Below are 21,874 nucleotides of genomic sequence, written 5' to 3'. Positions count from 1 at the left end.
TTTCTCCTCCTCACATGCTGTACACCTCTCCTCCAGCTCCAACCTGATCGTCCTGCTACGTTCAATACCTCCCACAATCCCCCTCGTCCTCTCATCTTGTCCCTACTCCACTTCAAATACTCGACCTTCATACTGAACACCTCGTGTGCCTCCTCTCCCTTCAGTTATCGCTGGGTTGTCGTTCTTCCTGTGTTGTTTCTTCCTCACCACGATGTCCCTGAACTGAAGTATTTTTAGTTTTGCTGCAGTTGATGCACAATGACTGATGTATAGTCAATGTTTTCTCAATTACAGACAAATTATGTGTTCCCATATGTGTCAGAAACACCTCAAATAAAGGCACGTCTCATATATAATATCTGACGTGTTTGATTTGCCTTCTGGTTTTGTATTATTTTCCCAATTGCGGATATTCTCTGTTTCAATTTAGCCCCGACATCCTGACTTCCCTGACTTAATTACTTTATCGGGAAATCAGCGACGAGTGTGCTCAAAAATGGAATAGCTATTGGAGTCGTGTAGTCTGGTTGCCTTTCCTTTGCTGTCTATGCTCCTCATCTGGCTGACTGCCTGTCTGCGGGCGCGCCATTTCCCTCTCCTTTCGCGCACACACTTTTTTGTTGGTGTCTGCATGTCTTGTTTCTGTCCGTCATTGCATATCTCTGTTTGTGTGCCTCTGCCAGCACGTCCGCCTCTCTGTCTTTGTCGGCTGGTTTAAGGGTGTCGGTGCGTGTCTGTCTGTCCGCCTCAGTGCTCAAGTATCAGTCCCCCTCCCCCCACCCCCACCGTCTCTGTCTGTGTTTGTCTCTCTCAATCTCCGAGTGCCTGTGAGTTTTTGGAAGAGGACACAGCGAGAGGGTTGACATTGACTTCTAAAGCCGTTTTCATACACGCGGCGGGGACTCACACACACACACACGCACACACACACGCACACACTCATGCACACGCACATGTTTTCATCACACAGACCCCAGGGGGGAGAGGGGCTTTCACGGGCGGCTGTTGGGCCCTTCAATCACCCAGAAAAAAAAAGAAAAATATATTTTTTTCGGTCACAACTAAAGTCCCAAACCAGAGCCGTGCTGGTGTGTAGTACAGTATGTGTGTTTGCGGTGTGTTGGTGTCTCTGCATGCAGCTCTAGTGTGTGTGTGTGTGTGTGTGTGTGTGTGTGTGTGTGTGTGTGTGTGTGTCCGGCGAGGTGGAGCGTGCGTGAGACGACATGCATACGTAAACGTGGAAAACACTCCTTGGATTAAACAGGGTACAGCTTGCGGTTGCAAGTTGAGGTTCCATGTTTAAATGGATGACAGAAGGGAGATATTCACACGTTTCTTGTGGTGTGTGTCGCGGCAATTTATGTCACATTCTGTGGTGATGAGGAACGCGCATTGTTTTGTCTCTCTCTCTCTCTCTCTCTCTCTCTCCCCTATCAGCCTTTTTGAAAATTGGAAACCGCTTTTGCTGCACTTGGACAAGAGCACCCCGAGTCACGTACATTTGTCAATTTCGGCGCTGTATTCTGTCGTTATCCCATGCCTCTCTATGTCTTACTCTTGCTCCATCTCTCCCCTTATGTTCACCCGTTAAATGACAAACTGTTTTATGTCTCTTTCCCTCCCCACCCCATCCCTCTCTTCCTCCCTCTGCAGGGAGATGAAGTACTGACTGTCATTAAAACCAAGGCTCAGTGGCCGGCATGGCAGCCGCTCAATCTGTGAGTATTGGTTAGGGACACGTGTTTGCCCTGATTTCCCCTTTCCAGCGCTCTCCGGAAATGAAGGAGAACTGAGGTACTTTTGCGACTCTGACTTGAGCCGCGCACGTATGTATAGGCTGTGAAAATGTGAACTTACCATGAAATTATTAATGGTTAGATGTAGCACACACGTTGGCAAGATTAAGCATGAGCAATGCTAAGTCTAACCATTAATTATTTAATGGTTAGACTTTGCTAAAGGGTGAGGTTTTTTCATTTTATGAAGCAACAACATAAACATGTGCAAAATCTAATATATTTTTAAGTCCCTGTAAATGGAATTCAGTGATTTGTTTCTAAACACATTATACATGTTCAAAAGTAATTGCTGAAAACATGTGACAAGACTGAACGATGTCGTACTGAATTGTGGAGTTAGACCGTTAAACTATTTCTCACCAATTTAGTGGTCCGGATTTTTGGGGCGGGACTAAATCATGACCTGATGATGTGACATATCATACTTAATTAATACTAGAAATAAAAGGCGTCTTCAGGGAGACCGTGAACTCATGCCACGGACGCCCGGAGCAAAAAAAGAACCGTTCTGTTGGTTTGAACGCGCGGGGTTGGGTTACGTTAGCCAGCACCGGAGAGCGGGGAGTCCCGCAGCCAGATAGCCGCACGTTGAGGTGAGAAACTAGACCCACAGGACGGGGCTCAGCAGAACTTTTAAACAAGGAAGTTACTTACTCCAATGGAAACGTTTAACACGACTGGGCCTGGTTTCAGCGCCTTCAGCGGACACGCCCCCAGCATTTCAGAACAGATAGGACTGCCTTTTTTTCCCCCGGGGTTTTTGAAACCTAATTTTATATACCGGCCGATTCTTTTTTTAATCATTGAAATGAATGAATGAAGTGGTTAATAACCCATTTTTCTGTTGTGTGACAAACTCAGAACACATATTTATTTTCACTTTACAGGGACTTTAAGACATTTTAACAAGAGTATTCGGGAAAAAAAGGACGCCAATACAATTACCTTGCATCCAAAGAGACAACATTCACCCACTGAATTTGCACCAAGCTTGCACAAAAAATGAGGTCTCAAATTTCTGAAATCGTTTTTTCTCTTAATACTTGCTTGAGAAATAATTAATCTTAGATGTAAAATGCCTATGAAAGGTAGGTTTGCGGTTGATATTTTACACAACTTGATGAATCAGTTTGCTCAATATTTCTACACCCCAATGTTCTTGGCCGTCGCCATGTACCATTACCATAGAGGTACAAAGCCTACAATGTATGTATGTGTGTATGTATATTCATAGATACATATGTATATAAACAAAATACAAATTATTTTTGCAATCTAGTACATTAAGGCAAATTATGCAATTGTTACTTCCAACACATGCATAATAGATTTATACAGTAAAAAAAAAAAATCTTATAATGAAACTTAGTTTTCAAGTTGTGTAACCTTAGTATGCCCTTCCCTTTTCTGTATTTTATAGCTAGAACGACTTGGGATATATATTGATACTGGTACCCTACAGGTACGCCCTCGTCTAAGAGCAATTAGCAGTTTAGTTTAATTCAGGCCCTTAGTCCGCACACATCCGCAACACCACTGCAAAAACAAACCATATCTTCTGCAAAACATCTGTGTAATTACCCCTTCAAGCTATGTCTGTCATTCGCGATATGTTGTACTACTGTTATTTTTGCTAATGAGAAGGCATGCACAGCCACATAAAATAAAAATAATAAAAATATCAACGAACGAGCACAAAGACAGACACAAAGTTTGAAGTATACAAATCACTTTTTTAAATTAGTTTTACACAGAAAGCCACTGAGCCTCTCTTAAAATAACTCACTTCTCAAGCCGTAGCATTTTTTTACGAATGACAAAATGTGTGCAGTCAAGTACATGGAGGAAAAAAACTGAAACCAACAAACACAGCAACATGCACACTGTTGCACAGCTGACCAGCTTGAATTTGTTTGTTCTAAAAATATTTGTTCCCGGAATGTTCTTCCTATAGCTAAGATAACGTTCTCTAAAAACATTCAAAAAATGTTTGGTGATAACCTAATTAAAATGGGTTTGATAAAATTGTTAGAACAATATACCCTAACATTCTCAAATTTTTTTCAGCGACAGGTTTCTTTAAATTGGGATTTTTAGTAGGGGTAGGATAACGTCCTTTAAAAACATTATAAAAATGTTTTGTGTGGACATTTCATTGAAATATCTTGAAATTATTAGAACATTATCACATAACATTCCTGTAACTCTTCAACTCAAAATTCCTGGGTAACTGGAGTGACCACTGTGGTCACTAGGATGACTTTGATAATTTACCTAACTATTGGAATTGGGTTATTGACACATGTAAAAGGTTGACAATACATCAATATTCAAAAGTCTTTCAACAGAATTACTTTTTTCATTCATTTATTTATTTTGTGTGTCAAACAAAAACCTGGCAAAGCCCCTGAACACTGGAGCTGCATATTAATTTTATGTTATATATTTTTATTAAATAAAATTGACATTTAAAAAATATGTAAAAAATTATATATGTATGTATGTATGTATGTATGTATGTACAGTATGTATGTATGTATGTATGTATGTACAGTATGTATGTATGTATGTATATATGCATTTATATATTTATATATATTATTACCATATTAAATATATACTTTGATCTGTTTAGTCAGAGTCTGCAGACTCTGACTAAACAGGGAGGGGCTTCTGCTCCCCTCAGGTGCTGCTCCATTTTCATTGTCCTCAGTCACAGAGGGTCCACCTGCATCATGACAAAAGTATCAATTGAAAGTTAAATTAGAATCATTTCTGATTTGTCAAGCCTTTTTTATTATTATTTTTTTTCTTTTTCTTTTTTGCTGCGACCAGCAGCTAGTACAAGTCACTGTTGGTCGGTTCTTCTATCTGTCTGTCTATCTGTTTCAAATCTGAAGGGTGCAATAACAGTTTGTAGCACTCCACATAAATAGTGGTTACTGTTGGCTTTCATGTATGCTGCAACCTCACACGAGCCATGTCTAGCAACCATCTTGTTCTTTTACGACTGCTCATTCTACTACTATCGTGGTACTACTAATACTACACATGAGGTCCGGTGTCCCTGCGATTGAAGCGCTCACCAGGCCACTAAAGCCTCTGGAAGAACTTGAAGAAGTTCTGAAAAGCTAAAGGACACAGCTCATAGAAAGAAGGTGGTATGTGAAAATAGGTTGTCGCTTTATTAGTTTGTGTGTCTGTGTGCGGGACATCAGACCTCGTGTCTTTGGTTAAAATGGACTTAATGGTCTCCAGAGATTGTTCCATCTTGTCCAGCTTCTTAAAGATGACCCTCACGTATGCTGGTGTGCAGGAATCATCTAAAATATAACAATTTGAGCATTTGAGCAATTGTCCTAAGGCCCTTTTTTAACCTTAACTCTCATAGGTTCCACAGTGTTTATTGTAGAGGAGCAGAGGTAATTAAAGCCATCAACCAAATTGTCTACATTAGAGGAATTTATAAAATGTATTATTTATTATGTATGAATAAGGAGGAGAATTTGGAGGCTGTAGTCTCATTAACAATACACAAATGCACAACCTGTGGTTGGCTCAAGGTGGCAAAGTTCCTGAAACCTAATTTCATCCCTGTTCTGTTCTGGAGGAGATAGTAAATTTTGAGAACCTTTGGAAGGACTTTTCACTGCTGTCAACCTTGACTGATCAAGCACTGATGTAACGCTTCCGTAAACATATGCCATCATAAGAGGGCTACAAAACAACACTGCCACTAAATTCTGCCAGGGCCAAACAACAAACTATGAAAACAAATGGAAAAATGTAAACTGAGAGGTGCAGGTACTAATCGATTGAATTTGGTAATCCTTTAATCCTTTTTGTTTTTTGTCTTCTTGTCTCAGGGATTTTGACCCCCTATCTTTCTTGGGCGTTGTAGGTTGGATTTTAGGCTGTTGGATTCAGGCAGCTGCCAGCAGCAAACAGCCTGAAATCCAACCAACTGCCGAGCCAAGTGGTTGCCATCCTCACAAGAGTGAATGTAATTAAAAATACGATTAACATAACAACTTATTCCATTTTGCAGCTGTTGTTTTCACATGCACAACATGCCATTAAAAATGAAGTAGGTAGTACAACTGTCGCATTTTTAAACTTCACTGTTGGTTGGTGTGGTAATGGCAACAAAACTCAATCCTAGAACTTTCACAGGTTCTGAAAAGTCCCAGGTTATTGAAAGTTCCAGGTGACCACAGTTGAAAAGGGCAACTAGTTGGTGTATAACTGCCTGGACACTTGGATGGCAATGATCAAGAATCCAACTTACTTAGAGTGCTTGGAGCTGTATTTGGAGTGCTGGTGATGGAGGGACCTACATTTGTGTAAAATAAACAAGTTAAAGTTGTGTAAACTGCAGAGCCAATGGGTTTCACCTCTAGGTCCAGCTGCACCCTAGCTCAGAATTAATAATAAAAAACTCATCTTGTACAGATGGGTCCCTGTCTACATAAAATATATTAAACATATTAAAAATCTACATTACAAATATTCAGTATATCTGGTATTGTATTATTAACATCCATATCTATAGAAAGTTTTTAGGTGTAAATATTGGAATTTATATTTGTTTTAATTTTTATTTACAGCACAGAATTAAATACAGAATTCTATCTTTTGACATTAATATACAGTATATGTTTGTGTGTGTATATATATATATATATATATACACACACACATTTAATTAGATTTCTTGCTGTACACAAACAATCGCACAATCAAAATTTCCTAATTTAAATGGTAGTCTGCGGCGTGAACACATCTGGTACCTAAGACCACGGACAGACCACAAGGACCTTGTGAACCACTGATGCCACACAAGCCTTGTAGGAACTAATGGAAATAATTACTGCAAATACAATTGCGTCATTTCTGAATGCCGTGAGTTACATCAGTATCTCATCTAATGTAGCACAAGCAGCTCTGTGGCCCGTGGCGCCTAGTCCATGTGGGAGAAATACCATTTAGATTTTGATTGTGTCCTCTTGATTGACATATTGGCAGAACCAATGACAAATTGAAATTGAAATTGTGCTCCACCTACCCTTCGTCCTCAAGGCCATTACAAACTGACCAGAAATAGATATATTCCATCTTAATTTCACCGTAATCTTTTATTTATTTGTTTTAACATTAAAACCACTGACAGGCAAAGTGGATAACATAGATCATCAGGTTCCAATGGCACCTGTCAAGGGGGGGAAATATTAGGCAGCAAGTGAACAGTCACTTCTTGAAGTTGATGTGTTGGAAGCAGGAAAAATGGGCAAGTGTAAGGTCCGCAATCCAATCGGGGATCGCTGGGGAGCAGCGATTGCCGATTTATGTTCTATTGGGAAGTGGGGGTGCGAACGCATACTGTAGAACGTATTGCAAATGCAGTCTACGTGTGCAGGATTTATTTTTTACAAGTAAAGAATTTACACAAAAACATCTCGTTTTTACGAAGCCCTATAGCAATGGAAAGGATAAGGAGACGTGCGTGACGTGGCACGGGACGGGGAGGGCGACACGTTTTTTTGGAACGGGACAGTCCCTTAACTCAGTTAGGAAACTAGATCTAAAATATATATAACTATAACTATAAGTAGACCTAAAATAAAAACTCGGAAACTGGCGTGCACACACGGTTCACCAGCATACCACTGTCTGGAGGAAAAATTTAAAAAACTCTGTGATACCTCTCTTTCACTGCTGACGTTAGCACGTAAAAAGACAGGAGGTTCTCACGAAACCCCACGGTGCAATGAAAGTGATGATCCCATGAATCGGAATGAAAGATCCCTCCACTTTGGCCTGCGCAGGTGTGGGCTCAGGCGCACCAACGCCTTCGCTCGGTCCATCGGACATATATTTACTCATTTGTATATTTATATTTACATTTATTTATATATTCATTGCCTCGTTTATATAGAGTATTTCAGGATTTATTTCATATAAATATTTATTTTTATATGCGTGCTACCTCCAGATACATCCTAATGGTTGCGCGCAAGTGATGCACTGCAGCTCCGTGGGTTGCTAACTGGCGCGGTGGGTGCGGACCGGGACGCACCGGGTGACTTCTGCTGGACTGTCTCTTGCCCCATCTATTCCAGCATTATCATGGCAGGTGTGACAGGGTGCAAGACGAAAGTGTTCCGGAATGTAGCTGCTTCTGTGAATAGTGAAACTCGCTAGTGGTGCCGGAAAGGTTATCCCTGTAATTTACCGGGAACTATGTGTGAAAGGGGCTCTAGACAGCTCCTCTCTCCTCTCTCACTCTCCGCGATCAGTTTCCGATGGTGTCGATTGCCGATTAAATATTTAATTGTCATTCTGTCCAAGCCTAGCTTAAGGATCTGAGCGACTTTGAGAAGGGCCAAATTGTGATGAGAACTGGGTCAGAGCATCTCCAAAACAGCAGGTCTTGTGGGGTGTTCCCGGTATGCAGTGGTCAGTACCTACCAAAAGTGATCCAAGGAAGGACAACCGGTGAACAGGCGACAGGGTCATCACGCCCAAGGCTCATTGATGCACGTGAGGAGTGAAGTCTAGCCCGTCTCGTCAGATCCCACAGAAGAGCTGCTGTAGCACAAATTGCTAAAAAAGTTAGAGCAGTGCATCGTAGCTTGCTGTGTATGGGGCTGTGCAGCCGCAGACCAGTCAGAGTGCCCATGCTGACCCCTGTCCACCGCCGAAAATGCCTACAATGCGCCTACCAGCGTCAGAACTGGACCATGGAGCAATGGATGAATATTTCATAATTAATAAATATGCCAATATTAAATGAATGTTTTGCTTTGAAGGCACAACAATTGCATATAACATGTAAACCACGCCCAGCTCCGGTCTTCTGTCCAAAACACAGATACAAAGACAGATATTTTTGTTGGTACACCTCTAATAGATAAATAGTGTGTGTGTGTGTGTGTGTGTGTGTGTGTGTGTGTGTGTGTGTGTGTGTGTGTGTGTGTGTGTGTGTGTGTGTGTGTGTGTGTGTGTGTGTGTGTGTGTGTGTGTGTGTGTGTGTGTGTGTCCTCAGAGGGAGTGATCGGGGCCCAATTTGCGCACTTTGTGCTTTTATTTAGTTTTACTTTTTCATCCACTGATTTCATTTTTTTTTTGGTCTACAATGATTTGTGTGATTTTGTGCAGAGGGTGAGTTTCTGAGGGTGATCAGGACTCAAGTGAAATCTGGTGTCGTTCTGAAGGGCATTATTTTGCGATATTGATCAGCTGGTTGTAGATTATTATCCTGCCTATTACACAGCTACCTTCTATATAAAAGAATGCATTGAGATGGAATATTGCAATTTCTCACTGCAAAGCTTGCGATTCTTAACTTACACTAAGACAATAAGTCCACAACGACGTCACTAACACAGCAACAATGTAAGTATTCAAGCCAGAGTTTGTGTTATCTGGTAATTACTGTTTTTTGACCGGAACAACGTCCAACTTTTTAAAGCTCTCTCGTCATAATGTCTGGTGAAAATAATTCCTTCTAAGCACAATTTTAATCTGTGCTGGGTGATAAAACGAGAACGATAATAAGCACAATATTTTTGTCCTCTATTTCAAAATCAAATAGACCCGATCATTTTGATAAAAAAAAGAAATCCCCAGATCTGTTCATTTCCACGTTTGGCAAGTTGCAACAGAAAGCCAATAAGTTTGGACGTTCTAAGGCTGACCTGTCACCTCTAACCAATCACGTTAGTCGACAGAAATAAGCCCCACCCCCTCCCTAGTGGACAGGTTGCTTGTAAACACACATGGAGCAGCGACAGAGCACAGCGTCCAGAACTCAGAGAAGCAGAAAGATGATGTCATGTGACAACAATGACATACATCCATAATGTCTTTGGACATATAAGTTCTGACTCAAAGCAGACGGTAAATATCCATTGTGTAAAATATATTGACAAGACATGTAACACCATAAACTTTAATTATTTTTTTTTAAACCTACTTACCATATTTGTTTTTTGATTTTATCAACATTTTATTCGAGTAAAATGTTAATTACAGCAGCTGCACTTGTTACTTGTTTAAATCTTAATATGTGTTTTGTTTATTTATTTTTAAAACAGAGTTAACTGATGGGACTTATTTTATTTTGAATATTCAATAAAAGAATATTATAAAACGACGTGCATTCATGATTTCATTCATAATATAGCCTGCCTATCAATTGTTTTTAAGCTCAATAGATACAGATAATATTTGACTCTCTCTCCCATTTGTCCGGAAAATTGAAATCTTCCAGGAAACATGGACCGGCAGCAATTTTTTGTAATGGAAACTGTGATTTAATCTGAAAAAAAAACAAAAAAAACAATTGCATTTGACATAACATTTGCTGTTATCAATATGTAATTGGACGTAACAGCATGTATCCATTGTAGTTTCCAAAATGGATAATCGTCACAAGAAGTCTCCGCCAGCTTGTGTTAGCCTTAGCCTGTAAGCGCAGTGAAACGAGGGACGTGAAACCAGGCTGAGTAATGGTTGCCCGTGACACCGGTCTTTATTAACAGACAGCTGTTATTATTCAGGAATAACTAACCACTGATTGCTGCCATTGACCAATCAGAATAGAGTATTTCACATTGCCGTGGCATAAATAGATCAAATTCACAGCTTCACGCGGTGACACTGCCTACAATTAGTGTTCTGCAAACATCTGCTGCTGTAACACCTGAATAAGGATTAATGATGTGTTATCTTAAACTGACATGCTATCAGTTTGGCGCATTCCATGTTATTAAAGCACAAGAAACGGCTTCAATATGTGATACACAAGAGGCGTATGTCTTCTGAATCTAAAACTGTCATTTCTCCAAAGTAAGAGTTCACAAGATGGAATGCCAATATCTTCAATATCATGACGATATTGTTTCCCCAGGCGAGCGCCCCCTTCGGCCGAGTTTTCCGTGGACCGCATGCGCCACCTGATGTCCTTCCTCACCATGCTGGGTCCCAGTCCGGACTGGAACGTCGGTCTGCCCGGAGAGGACCTTTGCACCAAGGAGTGCGGCTGGGTCCAGAGGCTGGAGGTTGACCTCATACCCTGGGACGCGGGCACAGACGGCGGCGTCACGTATGAGGTATTGCATCGTATCCTCGTATCGGTGTTCTTTTTAGAACACATTCACGTGGCAAAGAGAGTGAGACTTGTAGATGTGCATCAGGTTTATTTGCATAGCCCTCAGTCATTGTTGTGTTTTTGGGTTGCTGTTAAACAGTAGCAGTCAAGACTCTACTGTATGTCCTCAGACTCCCAAAACTCCAGAAAAGGAGAAAAATATTCTATGTATAGAAAACTTTCTGCATGCATTGCGGGTGACCATGGAATGAACTACATGCCAGAGTAAAAGTAACAGTTCTCTGGGAAGGAAACCCAAATTACCACCACGGATGAACCCTGAACTCCAGCTTGGTGCACAGGTCAGAAAATAAAAATTTGTACCCAGTCACACTTTCATTTCTAACACAAGGGATCCCAGAAATGTATACAATACAGAAATGTATAAAATGTATGTACAGAATTATAACATCATTTGGACACCTTAAAGTGTAATTTAGAAAACTTACTCGATGATGCTGAACATAATTATTTCTATACAGTAAATATGCTGCAACAGCTGTCACACAGCATATGGTGTATGCTGTATTTACTGAGCCATGTTTATTAAGATCAAGAATATGCCTTCCTTTTTCCGTCAATATTCACGTAACGTATTTTACTTTGCTGCTGCTTTTTTCCCTCATGCTTTTTCATATCCAAGCTGCCTCAGCTTAATGAGAGAACGCTGTAAACACCTTCTTCCGGCGGGCATTAATAAAACCCCTCTTTACCTCCACTCCTGTCACTTTTGTGGAGATGGATACGTGTTTCCAGGCACCTTCTGTCTGCCTCCATTGATGTGCATGCCGTTCCTTCGGTGCAATCTGAAAGCTGCATTCAACTCGTACGCTGCCAAGCAGTGAAACCGCCCGGGTGGGCTCTGACCCTGGTGATTCATTTGCACTTGACTCGACATGGGCTCCTGTGTATTGTTTCAATCTGAACGCACTGATCGCTGGGGGGAGGGGGACGGTAGAAGCCTTTTGAGGGAAAAGGTGTCAGGCCGAAGAGTACGGTTTCCAATCTGTTCGCGCACAAAGAAGACACAGAGGACCATCCTTGTGTTGATAGCATGCGCTCTGAGGCAGAAAAGCACTGGATTCAAACCTTTTGTGTCCATGTGGCTTTTTCTATAACGGATCCAATGTCTTCTGGCTCCACTTCCTCCCAGGGACCCACATTCACTTCAATGTTTACACGGATTAGTAGTTAACTAACTATTCCTTGAACTTATACTGAACTTGTTTTGCTTTTTTGTATTTTTTTCTCTCTCTGCCGAAACCATTTGTACCAGATCAATTTGTCTATTCGTGCAAGATATTGAATGACTGCCACCTACATGTATGGTTGAGGATTGCGTCTCTATCCATGGTCATTGCAGTTTTTGTGCACATAAAGAGCCAGATCATTTCCTTTGAGTATGAGTCATATGGGTAGTATTCATGAGTATAAATGACCTCCAACACTTTTTCCACTTTTTGCTTTCACTTCTCCAAATTATGTCCCAGTCTGAAGTCAAAACAGCAGTGGTGGGTGATATTCTAACTACAAAGGGAATAGTTTACATTGTTGTACCAGCGCAACAAATGAAGATACCAGTTGTCATCCATTCTAATGAGCACTTTGGTTTAGATGTCTGCTTCTTGTCCCATTCGGCATCTCAGCAAAGTGTTTCACCAAAAGTTTCTCTGGGAAATGTTGCACTAAAAAAAGTTTTTGGAGGGGGGGGATTTGAAACAACAAAGAGAATGGTTAACGTCTGGTAGTTCGTGTTCTGAAGTGATTTTTTTTATTTATTTTTTTATTGATGCCGTACCCAAAATAAGCTCATGCATGAACACAGACACAGTGTGACGAATCTCTTATTAAAGAGATTTATGACACGATTGATAAATGATGCATTGTGGGATCAAACAGACAGGGAGGTTGGACCAGGTGGCTGCCTAGGGAAAAAAAGGAGAATAAAAAGTCACACTTTTCCGCTCAATGACTTTCCTCCACCATTCATACCTGCTTTGAGGAGTGTTTGGGAGTATCGGTGGTTTTCAAACTGAGGGTCGTGGCTCCCTGGTGGATTATATTATAAAAGAGAGGGCTGAACATAACGACTGCCCCAGTGGCCTGACACCAATGTGACGTTTAGCGGGGTAGCTTGACAGATGAGGCGTGGAGACAAGATCCAAGTTGCTAACTCAAACACTGAGCCCAGATTTATTTCCCTGTCAGTCACGTACTGACGTACAGCTAACCCGAGGTTGAGGGCACTGGATTAAAACAAATAACAGGGTGGCTAGCCCAAGGTAAATGATAGATGCGGGGCAGTGTCTCTCAGCTACTTCGTTCCCCCGAGCGCACCACCAACAATCACAACCACCACCTTCGCTTCCCTCCTTTTTCTCTCCTCCGGAACAGGACCTGCAGCCAATCCCCAACCAGTGACACCTCCCTCAATTAAAGCAACAGAACACACATGTACACAGTGCCCCCGCAGTCTCAGCCTGTGGTCCTTTGCGGGCTACACAGGGATCACACTTCCGGCAAAAGGCTTCCACGTCACACCTCATGGTGCTCCAATAGAACCCCCCTCGCACCCTATTCAGCGTCTTGTTAATGCCAAAGTGCCCCACCCCAGGCTGCCCATGATGGAAGCTCAGCACCTCTTCCTGACGGCTTTTCGGCACAACTACTTGCCACTTCTCTCTTCCCGATGCCGGCTCCTTCCAACGTCTACAGAGCACACCATCACGAAGCGCTAGGTCATGCCCTTGCGACCACAGTCCTCTCAGAGACGGGCCAGCTGCCACAATCTCCGACCAATCCGGTCTTCGGTTAGCAGCCAGCCAGCCTAAGACCTTACACAACTCAGGGTCCCCTTGCTGCTCGCCTGCCCAGTCCATCGTCACATCCAACCTCAGGGCCATACATCTCACAGCCTGCTCTCTCCTGCCTGCTGCATCATTCGCTTCGGCACGGCTGCATTGTGCACACTCCTTCTCACATGGCCGCCTGGAGAGCCCGTCAGCATTTGTATGAGAACTTCCTCGCCTGTGCACCACTGAGAAGTTGTATTCTTGCAGCTTTTCCAACCACCTCGCCACTTGTCCCTCCGGTTATTTGAAAGACCTCAGCAATCTGAGAGAGGCATGATCTGTTCGAATGAGGAATTTCACCCCACATAGGTAGTGCCTGAAGTGGTGCACAGACTCCACCACCACCAGCAGTTCTCTTTGTGTCACACAATAATTGCGTTCTGCTTTAGTGAAGGTTTCGCTGTAATAAGCAATCACCTGCTTGCCTTTTTCGGTGATCTGGGCCAGGACCGCTCCCATAGCATCATTGCTCGCATCCGCGTCCAACACATATTGCCCATCCGGATCTGGGGCAGACAAAACCGGGGACCGACACAGGGCCGCTTTCAGCGCATCAAATGCTTGTTGCTCGTCAGGACCCCATCCAAACTTCACATTGTTACATGTCAGACGGTGCAACGGTGCAGCCGCCGTTGAGAACATTGCGATGACCGTCGATAATATGACGCCAGACCTAGGAAGGAGCGGACCTCAGAAGCATTCTTCGGCACCGGCCAGTCCCGAACTGCCGCAACCTTCTTCTCCTCTGTGTCTATCCCCTGACCGCTCACTTTGTGGCCCAGGAAAATTAGTTCCCTCTGCAACATCTTGCACTTCTCTGGGTTCAGCCTTAGCCCCGCCGCCTGGAACTTGGAGAGTGCCAACCGAAGGGCCTGTAAGGCAGTAGTGAAGTCTGGACCATGGACCAGCATGTCATCCAGATAGACCTGCTTGTTCTGTGGTGGGACATGGGCAAGGACTCTCTCCATGAGCCTTTCGAATGTGGCTGGGGCGTTACACAACCTGAAAGGCATGACCGTGAACTGCCACAATCCAGAGCCTGTTGTGAAGGCCGTCTTAGGCCGGTCTTATGGTGACAGCGGGACCTGCCAATACCCGCTCCTCAAATCAAGCGAGGAGAACCAGGCTATACCTCTGACCCCATCCAGTGCATCATTAACTCGGGGCAGGGGATACCGGTCCTTCACAGTTATGTCATTCAGTGGTCTGAAATCGACACAAAACCGCCACCCTGAATCACCTTTCTTCGTCACAATTACCACGAGCGACACCCACGCGCTGCTTGAGGGTTCAATCACCCCAGCTTCCAACATCTCCTCCACACATCGTTCAGCAGCTTCCTGCTTCTTCAGCGGAATGCGCCGTGCTCGCTGGCGAATGGGGTGCTCCGTGCCTGTGTTGATTTCATGCTGCACCAAATGGGTCCTCCCCAGGTCAGTGGGCGACGTGGCAAAGACTGACCGGAACTCATACAGAACATCCCATAACTGTTGCTGTTGTTCTTCTGACATCCCCTCTCTATTTTTATCCAGCACCATCTTGATAACTTGCTCCTGGGACGGTGGTTCTTGCGGGAGACCATGGGTCTCGCCCCCACTCACTGCTGTATTGTTGATCGCAGGCTCCGTGGCCAGGCACACCAGAAGCTCTGGGCCTGATTCTTGTGGCAGGTGTCCTTGTGAATGCATGGTTTCTGATTGCCCTTCCTCTCGGGCAACCTCCCCACATGTCTCTGCCTTCTCCAATACGCTGGGCATCTGGACCGCCCCACTTCCTTCATCCCCGCATATCAGGGGTAGTGGGGGACCACCCATGATTGTCACAGAAGAACCTGAATCAACAAGTGCACATATAGGCCTTCCATTAATCAGGGACAGCACTCGGGACACCTTAAGCCCTGACTGTGGTTGTACAGAACCCGCAACCCCGACACAGTTATTCATAGCTGGCGAATACATGGAAGGTGAACGGCCCGGAGCGGAGTGACCTTCCTCACATCTGCTCCCCACCCCGTTTCCCGGCGGCTGGCGTTGGGCAGGAGCATAGGATTAGAGAGTTCTGGGCAGTTATACTGAATGTGGCCCATTTGGCCACTCCTCCAACAGACCTGATCTGGTGCCCCCCTAGAATACTGAGGCCTAGGTGGGGGCCTAGCTGTGTCCCGCTGCGGAAGGGAATCAACATTGCGTTTAGGCCTCCAATGCCGTCCTTCCATAAAGATATGCTCCACCTCCTGTGCGCGCTCCAGCGCGACCTCCCAGGATTCAGGTTTGCTGAGTCGGACCTGCTCCCGCAGCTTGTCAGGCCTCAGTCTGCTGATGAACGCCTCCTTTGCAAGGATAAACCTCTGTTCTTTACTGAACTCTGGAAACGCCTTACGGGCCAGGCGGCGTAATTCAGCTGCATACACGCCCAGCTTCTCTCCTTCTCTGCGTGTTCCCTCATTAAACATTTGCCTGGCTGTTGACTTATTGGTTGGATCACCAAACTGTCTTTCTATGGCTTCTGCTATAGCCTGTGGATCAGCCATTTCACTGTCTGAAAGGTCCAACAAAACCCTTCTAGCCGCCCCCTCCAGGGCTGCGGCTAACTGGACCGCCTTCTCCATTTTGTCCCACCCGTTGGCTCTGGCTATCAACTTGAATTGAGCCCAATATGTCTCCCAATCAGTAGAGCCATCATATCGCCCAGCCTTAACTTGGTCTCTTCTCTGAGTGGCTGCCGGTGCTGCTGCGGTATTCGGGGACGAGGAGGCACGAGCTATAGCTGCATTGAAGGCTTGAGTGAGAGCAGTAGTCAGCATTACAGTTGGGTCAGGAAGGGGCCGCTGACCGGAGTGCTGGGAGCTGTCAGGGGGCCTGTTATCACGGCTCATCAAGGGGGTGTAGTAAGCATGCTGAGTCACATTTTCCTCCCCTTCGCTCACATTAAGTGTAGGCGAGCTCCTGTAATCCCCCTCAAGGCATCTTACTGGTTCAACATTATGATTTTGTTTCCTTGATCCCTCAGGCTGGGCGAACACACGGTTAATAATAGTAGCCTGTTTATCTTCACCCATAAGGCTATCCTGCTCATCTTCCAAACTCAGAACCCTCAGCTTTGGAATAGCACCCTCCCAACTAGCTCCAGATTCACGTCTCTGTGCAGCAGCAGCAGCTGAGCTGCCGGGTTGCTGTTCCATCGCAGCCGCATAGCGTGTCTTCAGCCACTCTCTGAACAGTCTCTTTTCCATTTCGGGTGTGTATGCTGAACTATGATGTTGATAATCGATTCGTCTCCTACTTTCCTCCGTTGTATCTCTGTTACACCCGAACATGCCTCCATCTCCGCCAGAGTTATATCCGAGCGCGCTTGACTCACTTTTGCTTCCACAGACGGAGGGGGGGTTAGCACTCCACTCAGCATTCTTTTCTCCTCCATCGCCGTCGTTTTAGCTACCGTAGATTAGTGGGAAATCCCACTTCTGACACCAATGTGACGTTTAGCAGGGTAGCTTGACAGACGAGGCGTGGAGACAAGATCCAAGTTGCTAACTCAAACACTAAGCCCAGATTTATTTCCCTGTCAGTCACGTACTGACGTACAGCTAACCCGAGGTTGAGGGCACTGGATTAAAACAAATAACAGGGTGGCTAGCCCAAGGTAAATTATAGATGCGGGCCAGTGTCTCTCAGCTACTTCGTTCCCCCGAGCGCACCACCAACAAAACACAACCACCACCTTCGCTTCCCTCCTTTTTCTCTCCTCCGGAACAGAACCTGCAGCCAATCCCCAACCAGTGACACCTCCCTCAATTAAAGCAACAGAACGCACATGTACACAGTACCCCAGCGTTACACTATATTTGCCAACTCCCCGGGCAAGTTGATAAATCCTTTTAAGGGGACCTACCATATGATGCAAAACTGACTTTTTCACTGCTTCTGCACAAACATTTTGGTCTCAGTCAGTTTCTTGTGAGCTGTCTGTTTCAGAAATCATGAGATGAAACAAGCCGTTCATCTTTGCTGCCATAATATACATCATTTAATATACATCACTTCAGTAGTATTAGAACCGCCCCCCAATCTGAGTAACTAAACCCACGGCTGGAGCGCGACTGGATCCGCTGCCATTGAAGCTAATCGCTAAGCATAGGAAGTGCTCTGTTGTTGGCCGCAGAGACCAGCACAAATCTTTTAAACGAAAGAGGAATTAATAGCAACTGTCCATGACAAAACTGCAGGCGATGGAAATGTAAGTATTTAAAGATGAATTCTGCTGTGAGTTTCTTTCTGTGTGTGTGCCGACGGTAGGTTGGCTGTACTGTAGGCTGCGGCGTGCAATCTGCTCCACGTTTCTCCAAACAAAACTGTAGATGTATCTATTTTATTTATTTTCCGACTTTTCCGTAATTGAATGAAACAAAAGCCCCAAGCCCGGCTGTATACCCCGTGCCCTAAACTTCACGCTGCTCCAGACACTGCGGTCAAAATCAGAACAAACTTATAAATTAGGCCTTGTAGATCTAATATGAGTGAAGATTCAACAACTGGATTGTTTCTTTGTCGAGTGCTCTAGTTTCTGTTCTAAAAAATTGGTGCCGGTCAACGTGTCCTGAAAGATTTCAATTTCCTGGACAAATGGGAGAAATTCCGGTCAAATATTATCTGTATTCAAGTTCAAGTTCAGGAGGTTTATTGTCCGTGTTGTATTAAATATACATTTAAATCCTCGAGCTTAAAAACAATTGATAAACAGTCTATATAGAGAATGACGTAATCAAGGCATGTAGATATATTTTTTATTGAATATTCAAAATAAAATAAGTCCCATCAGTAAACGCCATTTTAAAAACAACTACAGGTACTCCTCACTTAAACAGCATTCGAAAATTACGAATATTACTACTTGAAATCAAATAATTTCCATTTGTGAACGATAAGTAACAAGTGCATCTGCTTTAATTAACATTTCACCAAAATTACATTTTTATCAAATCAAAAACAAAATAAATATGGCGAGTAGGTCTAAATAAAAAATAAAGTTTGTAGTGTTGTCCGTCTTCACGAGACGTCACATCAACATATTTTACACAATGAATATTTGCCGTCTGATTTTGGGTCGGAACTTAAATATCCAAAAAACGCAACGACACATCGTCTTTCTGCTTCTAGTTCTACGCGCTGCAGCCCCGTCTCCACTCCGTGTCTTCTGTGTTGACAAGCGCAACCTGTCCATGACGGAGGGGACGGGGACCGGATCTGCAGACTTTTTTTTATCGAAATGATCCACCAAGCACTAATTCAAATTGTGCTTGGCGAGAATTATTTTCAATGAACATTATGACCAAAGAGATTTAAATATGTCGGACTTCAACAGATTTTCCCGGTCGAAAACCGGCAATTACCATATAACGGAAACGCTGTCTTTTTTATTAGTATCTTGGCCCCCGAAACAAATTGAACAGAGTGTGACAGAGTCTAATAGCCTCCATTACCACCACAGGACCGTTCGGCAATTATATCTTGAAATGTCTGCATCTCCTATTCGGGGACACTCGGGTTTACGCGAACGTTTACAGTATCCAAAGCAAAAAAACCCTCTAGAAAATGTAGCTGTGAAGCCCTTTTGGAGTGAGAGATTAATTTCAAGCCACTAAATCGGCACTTTAGTCCATATTTCTCCTGAATGGGATTCACGACTTGAAGGGCACTCCATTACCTAATTTGAAAATCCATCAATGTAGTGCTGGAGAGCCATCAGCCATCAAAAGCCACAATGCAAGGATTTTTCACCTATTTTTTTATTTTTTTTTATTATTATTATTATTCCATTGCTTTAGCTGCTTACTTATGCGTTATGTTGCTCTATTTCAGTCCCCCAACAAGCCCATGCTCCCGCAGGAGAGGATCCGCCTTCTGACGAGTCTGGATCACCCACAGAGCCCATTCTATGACCCAGAGGGCGGTGCCATCACGCCTGTCGCCCGGGTGGTGGTGGAACGTATTGCTCGAAAGGTAGTGTGTGTGTGTGTGTGTGTGTGTGTGTGTGTGTGTGTGTGTGTGTGTGTGTGTGTGTGTGTGTGTGTCTGTGTGTGTGTGTGTGTGTGTGTGTCTGTGTGTGTGTGTGTGTGTGTGTGTGTATGTGTCTCTTTTAAAAACCATAGTAGACATCTTAACATCCAACTTTAAAGTGGTAACTCATGAGATTGTGTGTGTTAGGGGAAATTTACAATCCAAGTCCCAGAATTCCATATAGAAAGTTTAGTGATGACAAATAGCTATGCTGCTTTATAAAATTCACTGCAGCCGCCACTCACTTTTTTGTATTCTTGCCGGGAAAGCGGGACCCCCGCCACCATCAATGAACGCATACATCGTATAGAGGAGCAAATTTATAACCCAAATACATCAACATTGACAGCTAAAAAAAGAAACCGAGGTGGTCCACTTTAAGGTAATGATCTTATATACTGTATATATATATATATATATATGTATGTGTGTGTGTGTGTGTGTGTGTGTGTATGTGTGTGTGTGTGTGTAATCTTCTTTGGATTAACTCTCTTTGTGTGTCTGCCTGTATGTGAACCTTGTTCACCTGCCTTCCCAGGGAGAACAGTGTAACATGGTTCCAGACACGGTGGACGACATTGTAGCTGACATTGGACAACAGGAGGAGGAGAAAGGTATAGCACACGCGCACACACACACAGACAAAGAAAAACTCTTGTCGGGGTTTGGCTTGTCAGAGAAAAAGCCAATTCAGACAGATTAAATGTGAGAGATTGGACAATGTAATAACGTTTGGTTGACCGTTTGTCAGGGTCTTTGGTGTGTTTGCTAAACATTTAACATTTTAGACATTTGGATTACAGTTTGTGAGTGAATGAGTAAGGCTTTGGGGTGTGTCTTAAGTAACAGTGTTTAAATGTTGACTAATAGAGGGAGCACAAGTCTATCATAACCTGATCAAAACAAGGCAGAGAATGGCGAAAGTCGGTTTAAGAGGTCTGTTGTTGTCTTATCCTTATGCTGTCTCGCTCTCTCTCTCTCTCTCTCTCTCTCGCTCTCTCTCTCTCGTGCATGCTTAGAGTTGGGTGTGTGAGCGAGTGTGTTTGTTGATTTTAAAAAGGTCTTTAAACGTTCTCTTTATTTCTTTTTTCTGTTTTCGTATCATTGTTCGTCTACATTTGTTGTTTTTAGTAGATAACTGTTTTGTGTGTGTGTGTGTGTGTGTGTGTGTGTGTGTGTGTGTGTGTGTGTGTGTGTGTGTGTGTGTGTGTGTGTGTGTGTGTGTGTGTGTGTGTGTGTGTGTGTGTGTGTGTGTGTGTGTGTGTGTGTGTGTGTGTGTGTGTGTGAGTGAGTGTGCCAGCCCCGCCACTCCGACATGGAGTGTCTGACTATGTCGGTGAAGCAGGTTCTGCTCGCTGCAGGGAAGCAGGTTGGGCATGGAAATCTGTCGTTCGCATACAGGATGAACATAGAAGTGGAGGTGTTTCTGAAAGAGGAACGCTTTGTGGCTCAGCTCATCGAGCACGTCGTTACTTTTAATGATGTGTATGTCCCCGCTAGCCGTCCCGTCCACCAGTCACCATCTCCTGTGTTCCTCCATTCATACTGAATGATGCGCTGAAGAGGGAGCTCGACCCGTTCCAAAACGTGCCTCTGGGCCGCAAAAGCGTGAAACTGATGCATGCTCAGTCAGTGAGGAGACAGGTTTTCATGGTTTTCATTTCTCCAGACCAGGAACTAGTTGTGTCTTTCATAGTAAAGCAAGGGGAGGTTTATTACATTGTGTATGTCAGTGTGGGGGAAAGCTAAATGTTTTGAGTGTGGAGGCGTTGGGCAAACTGTATCAGAATCGCCTGTCCACACAGAGTGTAGGTGGCAGGGGGTGAGCAGTTAGAGCAGACGTTGGACCGTGGGGGCGCTGCTCCTTAGCCGCCGGTCCCACAGCACCGGCTGCACCCGCAACAACCACTTCTCCGGCGAAGGATCAGGAGATGGAGGACATTGACCAGAAGAAAGTGGCTGAACATGCACTTTTCTCTGCCAGAGGTACTACGAGGACGAGGTGGCTGAGTGCAG

At 44.0% G+C, this 21,874-nt stretch overlaps 1 protein-coding gene across 2 annotated transcripts in view; it reads left to right on the top strand.

Annotated features, from left to right (window-relative positions):
* Positions 1 to 21,874, top strand: part of LOC307231436 (spondin-1-like) — a gene marked incomplete at both ends in the record, with an annotated part of 100,411 nt that overhangs the window by 63,348 nt on the left and 15,189 nt on the right. For both annotated transcript variants that reach the window (XM_080002139.1, XM_080002138.1), the window contains 4 exons: positions 1,654 to 1,718; positions 10,711 to 10,912; positions 19,661 to 19,801; positions 20,397 to 20,472. In XM_080002139.1, coding sequence (XP_079858265.1) covers positions 1,654 to 1,718; positions 10,711 to 10,912; positions 19,661 to 19,801; positions 20,397 to 20,472 — 484 coding nt within the window. The remainder of the gene's footprint in view (positions 1 to 1,653; positions 1,719 to 10,710; positions 10,913 to 19,660; positions 19,802 to 20,396; positions 20,473 to 21,874) is intronic.

The sequence above is a fragment of the Zeus faber genome, assembly GCF_960531495.2.
Source record: "Zeus faber genome assembly, chromosome: 6".
In the NCBI taxonomy this organism is placed as follows: Eukaryota; Metazoa; Chordata; class Actinopteri; order Zeiformes; family Zeidae; genus Zeus; species Zeus faber.
This window is presented reverse-complemented; position numbering and strand designations above follow the sequence as displayed.